The sequence below is a fragment of the Myotis daubentonii genome, chromosome 6 (genome assembly GCF_963259705.1).
Source record: "Myotis daubentonii chromosome 6, mMyoDau2.1, whole genome shotgun sequence".
NCBI classification, from domain to species: Eukaryota; Metazoa; Chordata; class Mammalia; order Chiroptera; family Vespertilionidae; genus Myotis; species Myotis daubentonii.
In genome coordinates, this window is record NC_081845.1 from 3,507,204 (window position 1) to 3,521,979 (window position 14,776).

General features: G+C 46.2%; 2 protein-coding genes across 6 annotated transcripts in view; one reads left to right on the forward strand and one right to left on the reverse strand.

Annotated features, from left to right (window-relative positions):
• PLG (plasminogen) overlaps positions 1-14,776 on the forward strand; it is a 410,665-nt gene that overhangs the window by 264,047 nt on the left and 131,842 nt on the right. The window lies entirely within an intron of this gene.
• MAP3K4 (mitogen-activated protein kinase kinase kinase 4) overlaps positions 1-14,776 on the reverse strand; it is a 78,918-nt gene that overhangs the window by 13,682 nt on the left and 50,460 nt on the right. Inside the window, exons 9-17 of one of the 4 annotated variants that reach the window (XM_059699887.1) lie at positions 14,620-14,703; positions 12,756-13,019; positions 11,375-11,524; positions 9,370-9,531; positions 8,277-8,410; positions 7,717-7,795; positions 6,925-7,003; positions 3,490-3,586; positions 2,664-2,756 (exon numbers count right to left, since the gene is read on the reverse strand). In XM_059699887.1, coding sequence (XP_059555870.1) covers positions 2,664-2,756; positions 3,490-3,586; positions 6,925-7,003; positions 7,717-7,795; positions 8,277-8,410; positions 9,370-9,531; positions 11,375-11,524; positions 12,756-13,019; positions 14,620-14,703 — 1,142 coding nt within the window. The remainder of the gene's footprint in view (positions 1-2,663; positions 2,757-3,489; positions 3,587-6,924; positions 7,004-7,716; positions 7,796-8,276; positions 8,411-9,369; positions 9,532-11,374; positions 11,525-12,755; positions 13,020-14,619; positions 14,704-14,776) is intronic. The other 3 variants (XM_059699888.1, XM_059699891.1, XM_059699890.1) reach the window with 3 other exon arrangements.

Here is a 14,776-nt window from a genome sequence, read left to right on the forward strand (position 1 = left end):
TATTTACTAAAGTGTGGACATGTATGGAAAGCTCATAACTTAAGCCCAGGGTGATACAATTATTAGCCTAATCTGGTTAACATTTAAAATGATCATCCAATTGTATTTATGCACTTAACCCTTTAAGTGCTAAAGTCACTGCATGGCTGGGAAGCAGCAGGGAAACCTGAGGTTTCTCAAGCAAGAGCCAAGCGAAAGTGCAGAAGAGCAGGAAGCTTAACAACAAAGAACCAAGTTAATTTGCTGCTTTTCCAGAAGAAAGTTAAGTCAACTGTCCAGCAATCCAGAATGAACCCATCAAGAGTAAGACCCAAAATTAAGGCAGGGAGGTGTGAACATTCTAATAACAAATCATCCACAATAAAATGGCGTCAGCTTATGAACAAGGGTCGTGTGTATTCAGTGGGTGCTCTCATGAAGTATGGTAGCATGTATGCTCTTTCTCAGACGCTGACCCGGTTCAGCCACGTGGTCTACGGAACAGACGAGCTCTGGGCCGAGTGCTTCTGACGCCTCTGAACTCTGCAACCCAGGGCAGCACTCGCTGAGCCTGAAGACCGGATGCCCCTACTGCCACATGGCCTCTCCAGGTCGTGGCCCCACTCCGTGGAAAATCACGGGTGCTCCTGGCCTGCTCATGACCGGCACCATGGGAAGTCACTCAGCACCTCCATGCTCCTGATTTCCCAGAGACAAAATGAGTCAATTCCACATCCTCCGAGAGTTTTGCCAGGATAAAAGGCAAGAAAATATACTTAAATGAAGGGTTATGCCGAGGAACTTTTTAATACCTAGTTTAGGGGGTGGCAGGGAGGGTTGTAGAGTTTGACAATTTCCGTGGTGTAACAACTGGCTTGCAATATTCCTAAAAAATTAACAATTCAGCTCTTGCAAACCAGTAGGGGCCAGTTCCAGCAAGCAGAACTCTGTAAAACATTTTATGAGCAAGATGACTATTTCCTAAGTAAAACCAAACCACATGGAAACACTTACGGACCCTGTGGGACAAAGTACCACTGCACTGTGGCTGCACCTCAGGCGGGCAGGGCTGCACTCGGAAGGGCTGGCGCCCCTGCCAACGGGGAGGCGCGGGCATCGTCCTGCCGCCTCACAGCAGTCACAAACCAGGGCTGCACGGAGACAGCGGCTCGCGGGCATGTGCGGTCGGTCTCCCAAGGCCCACCCCACAGGTTCCCGACAGAGGGGCGGAGGCACACGTTAAACTGCACGTGCCAGGCTGGAATGCAGAGGGAACACAACCCCAGGCCACATGTCTCCACTTGGCTTTGCTGTTCTATCTCCTGTCATGTCCACACGACTGTAAAAAGGAAATGTCATTCCTTTGTGAAAAATGGCCTGCAAGGTGGCCATTTTTCTAACTACAAACTTCTAACTATCAAGGATCATTCTGAGGGTGGACATAATTACAAAATGCTACTCCTAAGATGCTAAACGTCTACTAGACAAGGCCTAACACTAAAGGCATAAAAGGCATTTAGCTTTGATACTAAAATACATTTAATGTACACATTACCACCTTTACAAATGCCTCAAGCCACCGTTCATGAGCCTCTGAAAAGGGGGGACTTTACTCCCCCCCCCTCCCCCCGGCCCTGGGTCCTGGAGAAATAGTGTGGACTCGGAGCAGCAGTGGGACCAGGCTCCAGTCCTGGTGGCATGTCCTCCGCGTCTGTGACTGCGTTCAGGGCACGTCACCCCGTAACTCTGTACGCACGTAGAGACAAGACAGTCTCGTGCCCCACAGGGACATGGAAGCACAAGGAAACACTAGCCAGGAAAAGCTCTAAACATAAAGATAAAGAAGGGAAATGGGAACTTGATCAAAATCAACTTAACCTTTTTAGTTAACTGCTTAAGCTGTAAGATACATTGGCATTTTTTAGGTTATAGACATTTATCGCTAAAATTAGGAATATTAACGATTTAATGAGAACATGGAAATGTCTATGGGAATTTTATACTGTTACAAAGTCTAAGCACAGTTTAGTCTGTGTGAGCTGCGAGCTCGGTCATCTTCCCGCCGACACAGCGCGTTGAGGTCCTGCTCATCGATCGCCCAGCAGACTGTCGGGTCTGGCTCCATGCCCGTCCTGACTGGAAGGTGAGGACAGGGACCCTTCTCCCAGACTCCGGGTAGAGGACTTGGTTTTATCTTCTGGAGCTTGCCAAACACCTGAGGGCTCTCTCTGGCAAAGACCTATTCTCCATCAGGTACACACCCCACGAACTCACTTTCTACTTTGCAAACTAACCAAGCATCATAGAAATTAACTTGGTTAGAAAAGTGACCCTCTTAAAAACACGAGTCACCACCTGAAGGACTAATAGAAGCCATCCCTGCGTCAGGCCCTGCTCCCAAACTCCTCCCGCCCCTCCTGGCGGGGACCAGGCTCTTTCCTCTGGTACTCTCCCTAGAGTTACTCCTGCAGAAGCTCTGGCCTTTCTGGTTAACATCAGCTCCGAAGAAATACTGAAATCAGGCAGGTTATCTACTTGTGTGGCGGGTCCTGGCGCCGCGGGGCCGGAGCATCACACGCACCACGGGGAGGGACCCCGGGTCCGTGTCGGGGGACACCCAGGGCAAGGCCAGCGCGGAACAGCACAGGAGGGGCAGGGGCAGGGCTCTGGCAGAGGGAGACTACCTGGCGTCATGGGCACTGCTGTTGGGTCTGGGTGGCGCGGAGTCGCCGCCTGCACTGGGGCCGTGGCTGCGCGCGTCCGGCACGCTCCGAGTGCTGAGACGAGAAGAAGAGCGTCAGGAACACGGGGCGAGGGCGCGGCGCGCGTGGTTTTCAGTTAGAAATACGACCGGGCAAGTGAAAAGCACCTCTCAACACACGACGTACATCGCTCGCTGAGATTCAGGTTTAGGTTTGAAGAAAAAACCCACACCTAACTTCAAACTCAGTATTTAAAACAGATGTGCTCTCTCCTAGGAAACACTGACAAATGAAATTCACTTTTAGAAAGTGATCGTCCAGGGCGAGAAGATGCAGAAATGCCACCACGTTCGGTCGGTACTGGGATGTACTAACGATTCCGAGCTCACATAGCAAGCCCACCTGGAGTCACACACCCTCACAGTCCAGGCTGGAAAGATCATCCACGTGTTCCCACTTCTAAACTGACACTAAGTGTTGTTTCTCAAATGTTCTTTTGTTATCAACACCAAATGTGCTTCCCTGAGGTCATTTTTCAAAGAGAAAAGGGAATCATTATCCCAAAGCGGGAAGCATTTAGTAGCTTGAGGTTGTAAATAAGCTCAGGAACTAAGCCATCTTGAAAGGTCCGAGTCGGTTTTGAATTGGCAATCTCTTTCTTTTGCAGCTAAGGCTGGGATTGTCTTCAAGAGAACGCGACAGGAGCTTTGAGAACCGTATGCGCAAGCGTGAGCAGCCAGCGCTCTCAGGTGTTAGCATGCACGGCAGAAGGGCCCCCCCAAGCACACGACCAGAATGCACCAAATACCTGAATCCCTCCGGAGTGGGGATGATGAGGTGGGGGTTAGGAGGGTCGCTGTGGCATCGCGGCACCTTCACAGGACGGGGGCTGTTCCGATGAATGGCTGCCATGAAAATGGCGACAAATGCAACATGTTAAAGGGGTCAACAGAAAACTGCCAACCAGGCGAGTAAATGAACCAGGATGGGACTTAATTTTGCTGGTGACCAAAATAAACCCTTTCTAAAAGAAAGTCGTATTATATACAAATATTGTGGGAAATGTCACTTTTAGTTACATGACACATTCGAACTTTCCTCCATCAAAAACATTTTTTAAATCCCGGGATGAAATGCACATAACTTATGCAAAACAAACGATGTAGCCTGTTTTACAGACAGATGGCAACGTGCGGCATCCCCGAGTGAAAAGGGCTCGTACGCCATCTGCACTCGGAGAGGACTCTGGTCAGTGGGACACCCCAGCAGGTCCCGAGTGGGCGGCCACTGCCATTTTCCTGAGTGCCAGGGCTTTTATCTCATTCCTTTAAGCCAAACCAAGAGGTATGTTTTTTTGTTTGTTTTTTTTCAGAACAGGTTTTCTTTTTCTCCTCTTCTAAACAGTCTGGTAGAAGGTAAAATTTTACACAAAATTTAATAACAAAAAATTTTAAGAACTGACCTTCCCTAGTGATTACAAAAATGCTGACAACTGTACTTTCCCAGTAACTAAATGTAACTAGAAATGGACGTGTTAGACTTTGTCTACTTCTCCCTAACATGGTCTCTCCTTACTTTTAACTTGGTTTTAACCCTCCTTAGTTTTTTTTAAAGTCATACTTTCTCTTTATATGTTAACAATTTTAGTCTACGTGTTTCATTCTAAATGTTTTATCCGAAATGAAAATACTACCCCTTCATGGGTTTTGTCTGTGTGCTTTTAATAGCATTACACAGGAAAGACAGGAGTACCCAAATGGAGCGATCTGAAGGGAAAACTTGCAAAACAAGAATGAAGCAATTGTTAAGAAATTGGGGAAATCTGCACCCCTGGTTCATCATCTCAACTACTACAACAATAAATGGAATAAATCACCAGTAGCAAAGGTGAAAAGAAAAAAAGCAACAAGTATAATTTGGTGCGGTTGGTGATATCTTTAATTTGCAAACATACTGGTAACTACTGAGTCAAAAATGACTACAAAATTTTCCTATGAAGGTAAGAGGCATTCTGCTGAAACACACTGGGGTCTACTAACAAGTTTAACATGCTTCACAGATGAAGCAAAACATTTAAGACTAAGTATACCTAACTGATGCAAATGTGTGTTATTTCACTGAAAAGAAAGTCCTAATGGCCAATAAACATAAATAGATGCTCAATTTCACTAGCGGTGAACTATTGAGATGTTTTTCATGGGGAAAAAAACTAACAAAGCAAGTGTCCACTAGGAAATGGTGGAAAGACTCAGTTTGTCCATAATGGACAATGAGGCCACTGAAAAGAATGAATTGGATCTACACCTGTTGACACAGGAATTTCTACAACTTTCAGGTAAGAAAAGCAAAAGAACACTCAATGTAATCCAAATTTTACACAGTGAACGGCAAGCGAGCCCCCCTATAAATGCCGTGTGATGTTACGAGCAGAAAGGTACGTTAGAACACGCTGTGCAATGAAACATGTGCGTGCACAGAAATGAGGAAGGTCACGTACCGGGTTGCTATCATTAAGCTACCGGGCGGCCTGGGGGGGGGGGGGGGGGGGGGACAGGCCGGGGGGGGGGGGGACAACAACAACGAACATGACAGCCCATGTGTTCTCACTTTCATTAATTTCTAAGAATAAAAGAACCTAAAACCAGTGACTGCGGCCTCGTGTAGAACACTCCCGTTGACAGTGTCCATCGGACCGAGTCCTCGTCAGCATCCACTTTTAGGCACTAGAAGGGGAGGTTCCTGGGGCAATGAGCAGCCCCGGGCACGGGCTCTCAGGCAGGGCCGCCCCACCATTCCCCCGTGGCTGCGAGGACAGAGGACACCTGGAACCCACAGGAGCTATGAGCCAACTGTCCCGCCAATAGTTTGGAGAGAGGCAGAGTGAACCATTAGTGACTCACACGTTAACAGCGATTGCCTGAGGATTTGTAATATCTTTCTACATTAAAAATTCTCCTACATGTACATTTTCTACATTTGTTACATACATTTTCTACATTGTAATTTTCTACAATGAAAATGACTCCTTATATAATAAAATATTTTAGAGATGTAATTTTTACTGAATTATTTATTGGTCATGTATTCTTAGAGAAATAATTTAGGAGACATGAAATCATTTATGACAATATGCTTAACCAAAGTTTGATAAGAATATAGTATGTTTTATATAAAATATTCAAATAGTAAATGATAACTATCATTTCATAGTAGCCTTGGGAGAAAAAGAGGTATAAATAAACTCAGTAAATTTTAAAGATAAAGAAACCAAACATTAAAACTGGGGATGGGGTCTACTAACCTTTCTGTAGCTAGCAAATACCCTTTGAGATATAGCTGCTACTCAATAAAGTTACCATTTATGAGTTACTTTATTTTGTGTAACAAATTATTTAAAATTTCTAAGTTTTCCTATTTGGGTATTTATTACATATAAATAGTTTTGCTCTTATTTACTATTTTAAGACTGGGGTTAGACACAAACTTTTCTGAGACTTATTTTAAAACTTCAACATACATTGTAAAGCTGTACATTAACTGTAATTAAAGTATATTATAGCATAACTTGATTTTTTTTTTTTTTTTTTTTTTTTTTTTTTTAGTAAAACCAACAGGAACAGACTAGATTATCAGGAAAAGGGTACGTAGGGAAGTGGTGGAGAAGAAAACCGTTAACAATGACGGCGGGCAGGCCCCTGACACTCGCCCACCTCCACAGGAAAGGCTCCTCGCCCCAAAAGCCCCTCCCTCCAAGTCTCCTCCCAGAGAAAAGACTCCGGGGAGAGCAGATGGGAGAGCGGGTGAGCAAAAGCAGTGCTGCGGGCAGGCCCTGACGCCTGTGTGGGCACGCTCATCTTCCTGCCGATGGAGACCGCTCGCTCACTGGGAGTTCTCTGCGCGCACACGTCACTCTGACTTTCGTTGTCCCTTTGCTGAATATTCTTAAAGACGCTCTAGCCGTGGCCGGTGTCGCTCAGTGGATAGAGCATCGGCCTGCGGTCAAGGGCATATGCCTGCGCTGTAGGCTCATCCTCAGTAGGGAGCGTGCAGGAGGCAGCCAGTCAATGATTCTCTCTCATCAATGATATTTTTCTCTCTTCCTCTCCCTTCCTCTCTAAAATCAATAAAAAAATATTTTTGAAAAAAAAAAAGATGTTCTAACCACGGGAAAGGCAGGCGACGACGAGGGAGGCGCTTGCTGGAGCCAGTGGGTGGAGCATTAACGCTGCAGCTGCCGTCTTACCAAGGTACAAACCTGTAACAGGACTGTGCGGCTTTCCTATCACGTGGCCAATGCATTCGTTCATCAAGGCTTGTAAACTCTAGCACCCACAGGAAATGGGAAAGGAGAAGAAAGAATGAATACTCTCTCACTTAGATAATTAGCACAAATTAAGCTTTAGGTATATTTAAAAGAACATGCTATCCTTAGTAAATGTTCTCAACGTTAGTTTAAAATAAAATGGGTATGAACAAGAATTAACGACATACTGTACATAATTTAAAATGTCATACAATTCCCTTTTCATCAGTAAAGCAGATGTGCACTCAGCGCCCTTAATAACGACGTGCACAAGTGAGGACCTGCAATCATCTCCGCTATTTGGAGTTAAATAAATTTATATTTTGAACATCTTTTTAATCTGATGGAATTTATCGGAATAACAATGATAATATTTAACATTTGATATCATGCTCTCAAATGACACACAGTGAAATGAAATAGCTAATCCTTGTTCTTTATTAAACTGCTAAAAAGCAGCAACTAGGTCAGCAGTCAGTAAACACGAACCTGACAAATACTTAGAAGCGCCAACTGCAAACCCGCTGCGTGGCTGCTGAGCCACACTGGTGTCCTGCTGCTGAGTAGCCACTAACGACTCAGCGCCTTAACGACTCCGTTCTCAGCTTTGTCATGACAGTTATGTTAAACATATTTTAAAATCACTATTCAATATGAAAAACACACAATCAAGAATAGACAGTGATCAACTTGTTTGTTTTTTAACAGAAAAAACTTCAGAATAGTCCATACCAAGAAGTCATCTTCTGGTAAAGCTGAAATGAAGGCAGGTTCAATGGCTTGCAGAAAGTCAAAACCTTGAGTTGCCCACCTGCAATGAAAAGTGTCAATAATCACAAAAGAACCAAGAAAATGCTATAGCAATTTTAGTCTATACAACACTGCAAAGTGATGTAACTGGAAAATTACTATCTAGGACAAAACACATCTTCTGTCTTTATATAAATGCCAGGGACTATGTTTACAGCATGTTTTGGGAAAGAAAGACAATATGGCTTCTTAGCAAAGTAACTGGTTACCAATTTGTTTTCCATTTGTTCTAATAACCGGCTTAACTTTCCTGAGGAGAGATTAGCAATCAGGAAGGCCTGTCCAGGGACAATGTGGACTCCCTTAAAGAAAACTCACTTGGGACACTAAAAACAGACAAAAATATAGACACACACAACTGATCACTGCAGAGTCCAAAACGCTCCCTTTGTGTTCTCTGACCAGAGGCCCATATGAAGTACAAGGAGAAGTACTACCAATCCCACACAACTTATGACGGACACATCCTACCTGGTCCTTACCTGGGTCTGGTGCCTCTCCCACTCTCACACTTAGTCAGGACATAATTCATCCATTTCCGGGCAAAGCTTATATATTTGTCTCCAATCTTCTGTCTAAACTCTCCAGACATCAGACGAACAACTTCTTTATGATACTGTAAGATTTCATTTACATCAAAGTTAAGAAGAAAATGATTATACAAATACCTAAACACTATAATACCATATCTGTTTAAAACGACTTTTTCCTAAAAACAAAAATCCAGCCTTAGCTGGTTTGGCTTAATGGATAGAGCACTGGCCTGCAGACTGAAGGGTCCTGGGTTCGATTCCAGGCAAAGGCACATGCCCGAGTTGCGGGCTCAATCCCCAGAAGGCGGTGTGCAGGAGGCAGCCGATCAATGATTCTCTCTCATCATGGATGTTTCTCTTTCTCTCTCTTGCTCCCTCTTCCTTCCTCTCTGAAATCAAAATACTTTAAAAATCTATAATAATAAAAGCATAATATGCTAATTAGACCAGACGTCCTTCTAGACAAAGCCTGGGTCCTGGGTGCCTGCTGGCGGCCAGAGGGAAGCCTGGGTCCTGGGTGCCTGCCGGCGGCCAGAGGGAAGCCCGGGGCCTGGGTGCCTGCCAGTGGCCAGAGGAAAGCCTGGGTCCCGGGTGCCAGAGAGAAGCTGGTGCCAGCAGCCGGGGGAAGGAAGGCCTACTCTCGCACAAATTTTGTGCATCGGGCCTCTAGTAAATAAATTAAAACAAAAATACAATGAAAATTTACAGCATGGAGAGTTAGAAAATAATGCCTTAATGCAGTTTCACAAATGTTTTACTCATAGTTTAAATTAAGAATGTGCTCTTATGATATTAAACAACTCTTAAAAGAAGGTTTTTAAATGTAGGTAGATAGCTGTTCACATAAAATAAAACCTGGGCAACTATCTGACAGTTTAAAAGTAAACCAGTATTTCCAACATTTAGCAATGGCATAAGAAGACATTCTTGATTAAGTTGTGATTACAATCAATAATCAGATTTGCATACAAGACTCATGACACTTCTTATAAGTACAAAGCAATTGCCGATTGCACTGTCTTTTTTCTTACTCTGCACCTACCTCGAACCCAAAGTTGTAGCCCTGAATCACGGCCTCTCGGTGGTACTGCTGCAGCGTGACAGACTCCGATTCGTCGACTTCAGCATCAAATTCTGAAGCGAACATGTGGTCCACCCGGTCAATGGCGCCACTTATTCTGTCGCAAAGCTCTAAGGCGTCACCCTGAAGAGTCCCAGACCATGATTAATCCAAAAGGAGCAGACCGCACAACACTTACGCATTTTAGTGGAAGGTTTCTTTCATCATCACAGACATAAACCAGTGCAATATTCTCAGCCACATTTTCTTGGTTAGTCAAAAGGACTGACCAAAAATAGAGGAAATTATATGACTTTCATTTTTGTCTGTATTAAGTGTTCTTCGATATCTTATGAAATATAAGAGGGACATATCCATAAAATGGTAACGTCTAATGACAATGCGGCCTTGGAACAGATGCTTACAGCATCAATATTTTTACATGTCAACCGCCAGTAGTTTTCCCCTGGGTGGTTGCTCAAATTCCAGAGTGAACTCCCAGTGTATTTCTATATGACCTCCACAATGCTACCAAGTCATACCATCCGTCTCACCCCCCTGCACTCCAATTCAGGGTTCTCAACTAGATTTTATCCCCTCCCCCCACGCAACACTGGCAATGGCTAGGGATATTTTTGGTTGTCACAACTGGAGGAGGAGTAAAATCTACTGGCATCTATTGGGTAGAGGTCAGGGATACTGCGAAACATCCCACAGCGCACAGGAAAGCTCCCCAAACAATTACAGGCCCAGGACATCAACAGTTCAAGCCTTGTTGTCTCGTTAAGCAACACGACCATAGTGCTCCAAATTAGGCTCCCTTCCCACTCACCTTGAAACACACCCTTATGTACACATGGTCTCCAGACCATCCCCTTCCCCAAACTCTGCTTCCTAAATCCTAACAACTCCCCGAGGCTTAGAAAATAAAACGAGGCTCTCTCCCCAGCCTGACCTGCCCAGCCTTAGCGCCACTGCCTCCCGCTGCACGCACCAGGAGCCAGCCGAGCAGACACACCCGACTCTGACATCCAGTGAGCACCCCGCAGCCTGGCCCAGACCGGTGCCCGCACGCTCCTTCTGTGAGCCCTCTCAATGTGCAGTGTCTGAAAGCCCCCAAGCCGGAAGGCCTCCGTGCCGGCTCTTCCCGGATGCTACGAGCCGGGCTCTCCCTCCTCTGTGGTCAGTGTGGCAGCTCCAGTCCTTAGGCTACGAATCCCTTCAGCTCAAGAATAATTAGTGTCTTAAGTAGTTTTACACTCTCACTGGCTCAAACTACAAGAAAAGACAAAGCCCCTGCCCTGGCATTAGAGTGGTGTGACCGTCTGAAGGGGGTGTTCACAGAGGAATGAGGAAGATGAGGCAGGCGGGGCGGGCTGGAGAGAAACGCATGCTTATCGAACTCCTTGTCATCTCAGTGCCGCTTCTACCAGAAGCCAAGCCTCAGCCTACGGAGAGGACATAGCTGGTGGCCGGGGGGGAAGGGTGGACAAGACCAGGATGATAAATGGAGTACGACAGAGAAAGTGGTGAAAACAGGAAATAAGAGCAGGCACGGCTCTGGCTGGTGGTGAACTCTGAGGCCTGTGTGCCTGTCCACACTGGCTCTGTCTAGTCATCTTGGCTGACCTATCTGTTAAATGAGGTCAGCAAGTCTCTTAGACTATACATCACTGACCTGGAGTACCTCCAGTAAGTGCCGCTAAGGAACAAAAACATTGGGCTAGGAATGAAGAGACCTAAATTCCAGTATCACCTTTGCTACTATCAACCACGTGACGATTATGAGTCATGTGACTGTTCATATTTCCATCCCTTCTACAGTTCCAGGAAAGATCCAGAAGCCCTTTGGCTTAGCCATGAGGAAGTGTGGACTGCGCCGAGGGGAAATGGGAGGACAACTGGATAATATTCCGTTACACCCCTTGTGCTACAGGGCGACATCCAAATATACATAAACTGGCTAGGGCTGCGCTGACGGGAATACCTTGAGCTGCTGCAGAGCCTTGGCGATGATGGGCTGGCTGGACGTCTGCTCCTGGCGCAGCGTCAGGAGCCCCTCGATGGACTGCTGGAAGGCTTTCCTCTGGATGAGGAGCTGTGCAGACTGCATGACAACTAGTAGAAGGTTCTCCACCTGCGAGGAAAGGCAAGCACAGCTGACAGCAGGCCCCGTTCCTGCCTCCCAGTTCCAGTCAACCCGTCGGGAATCAGTGCCACCTCAGGGTTCCCGGGCCAGCAGCCACCTGCTGAGGAAGCTGCGGTCCAGCAAAGCTGCTCCCAAGAGCAAGGGCTGCAGTGGGCACTGACGGCCAGGACCTTCAGCACTGTGTGAAGAATCCCAGGGGACGGTGTCACATGATGTCCCGGAACTCCAGGGAACTCCACGCTCTGGGTGCTGTGTGTGTGCATGTGTGCATGTGCATGTGCGTGTGTGTAGGAGCAGCACTGTAGGTGGGAAACACAAAAATAAAAGTGGGATGAGCTCAGGGCCTTGTATGAAACAGTGAAAAACCAGACTTTATTATCTTTATTTTTTAAGTAGTGTGAGTAGATCTGTGATGTGACCTGATGTACGTATTAGAATGATCATCTGGAAGTACCAGAGCAAACGAATGCAGCAGCGTAGGGAGAGAAGGTGAGGGCTGCAGCAGAGGAGCTGAAGGGCGGTTGGGGTCCCTGCCGTGTCCAGGAAAGAGAGGAGGCCTGACCGTGGGAACGGCGGCACGCGGAGGAGCGTCACTGACTGGCAGTGCCTGGGCTCCCTGGGGCTGTGGACTGATGGTAACTGTCCGGCTCTGGTTCGAACACCTGAGTGGACGGAGCACCGTTCCCGGAGACGGAGAGCAGAGGAAGAACCCGTCTGCAGAGTCACGGGACAGGAGGCGGGACTCAGCTCTGCTCAGGCTGGGCTCCAGGTGCACACGACACTCACCACCACTGCCCCTCACTGAATACGGAGAACACGAGGGAGCGTCTTAGGGTTTTAGTGAACATGTTACATAGACGACGGGGTCCCTGCTAGGTAGGCAAGCGATAGCCTACACTACAAAAACAAAAACCAAGCAGCCAGCAAACCAGAGGTCCTGGAGAACTTGGACTTCTGGAGCTACAATTCCTTGTAAGGCAATTCCTTGTAGATCATGGCTATACAGAGCTAATGACCTGGCTGAAACAGAAAAGGTATAAATATCTCAAGTATCCCAGTGTCATTTAACATACCTATACATTTTGATGGAATAGTTCAGTACAAGCATTGCTACAAAATTCCCTAATGATTCATTTTTCCTAAAAGTATCTTCAGTAAGAAATGCTGCTTCAAGTCAGGGGAAGGCGGCGGGCGGTGTGAGGCCTGGGAGGGGACATACCTGCATGCTTCTCAGGGTCTCCACCGTCTCCACCTGAGGCACGATTTTCACAGGCTGCGCCCCCCACGTGGCCCAGCTGTCGCCCGCGGGGTCGCTGTGCTTGGTGAGGAGGAGATGGGTGTCGAGCAGCAGCACGTAGTCCGTGTCCTTTAAGCAGTCCTTTCCTCCTGCGGCGGCGTTAAGTAACGCCAGGATAAAACCCTTCTCCTTGGCGACAGTGTCTGGGACAAACACCTGCAAGTTCTCTAAGCCAGGAATCTGCACCTGGAACAGAGACCACCCACAGCCTGATGACCTTAACTGTGGTGATGGCAGCACAGTGTCTCTATGTCCAAACTCACCATGGTGTATACACTAGGTAGGTGCAGTTTTTCTATGCCAATTCTACCTCAATAAAGCTCTAAAAATAAAGTTAAATTTTAGCCATTTGAAGAAGGTTTTTCCTTGAATTAAGAAATGCCATAAATTAATGTTACTTAAAAAGACGAGCAGGCCTGAGGAAGGCAATGTGGGAAAGGCATGAGCCAGAGCCATGGGGGACAAGCGGCTCAGGTCAGTGACGGGGCCGTGACTGACTGGCGGAGACCCTCACGCTGTGTCCACTCACAGCGCAGCCTCTACCTTCTCCGTTTCAACAGCAAAGGAAAGACCCCTCAGGAGGAAGGTCAGCCTGAGACAGCCTCAACCAGTGCTGGTCTGTGACGCCATTATTAAGCAAAGCCGCTCCCAGAAGCAAAGCCTGCTGGGGGTGGGCGGCCGGGCGGCCGGCGAGGAAACCTGAGTCTGTGCGGATGACGTCTCAAACAGGACGTCACCTGACTCGGTGAAAAGGCAAAAGTGTCAGTGCAGGTTCACAAGCTACTCCTGGGGAGGGACCCTAAAGAGCCCTTTAAAGATCATTTTAACAAGAAACACACATGACTGCCGTACAAGTCACAAACACGTGGGTGGAATACAATTTCTAGTAACAATATCACACACAGATTCCAAATGTCAGAGCTCAAAGAACCTAAAGGGGAGAAAAGATGAAAACTCAAAAAGAGGCTCTAGTGACGTCCAGGATGTCAAAGATTTACGTAGAAAGTCTGAATTGTGAAGGTAAAAAACAACTAATTTAAATTCAACATATTATAGTATATACATTATTTTAACCCTTTGAGTGCCAACCAATATCCTAGGAACTATGCTAAAATTCCCTAAGCATTTTTGCTGATTTTACAGCAGTTTAGGAAAAAAATTATGATAGCGCTCCCGGCACTTTTGGCAAAAGACAGGAGGAGCGCGATCGCGCTCCCTGGCACTCTAGGGGTTAAACACGTATGTGTAATTTAATAAAATAAAATATATTGAATATTTAATTATTTTATCTGTAATACAAGTCAATAAGTCAAGTATGGAAAACTTGATTTGGGGGAGATTATGAACAGTCCTATAACTGGGGTCAACATGCGGCCGGCAAAGCCTAAAAGTTTTACTCTCTGGACCTTTAAGAAAAGCTTTCCTGTTCTGGAGTAAAAGTAAAAAAGACAAATATTTCAATTACACCATCAGACTACTTACTTTAACATAATACCATGAGAATACTTACTTTGGCATGTAACACGAGACTACTTATGTTGACATGTAACACGCAACTACTTACTTTGACGTGTAACACGCGACTACTTACTTTGGCGTGTAACACGTGACTACTTAGACATGTAAAACGACTACTTTGGCATGTAACACATGACTACTTTGACGTGTAACACGTGACTACTTACTTTGATGTGTAACACGACTACTTACTTTGGCATGTAACATGTGACTACTTTGGCATGTAACACGTGACTACTTACTTTGGCATGTAACGTGTGCTACTTACTTTGACGTACTGCTTTGATCTCAGGACCTCCAGAAGGTCTCTAATGGGGGCTGAAAGGATGAACTCGGCAGCTATTTCCAGGTCCTAGGGTCACAGACACAACGACACTTCTTTAGAGCTGGCTTTCTTAAACGTAAGAAAAAAGAAGGAAAGTAAC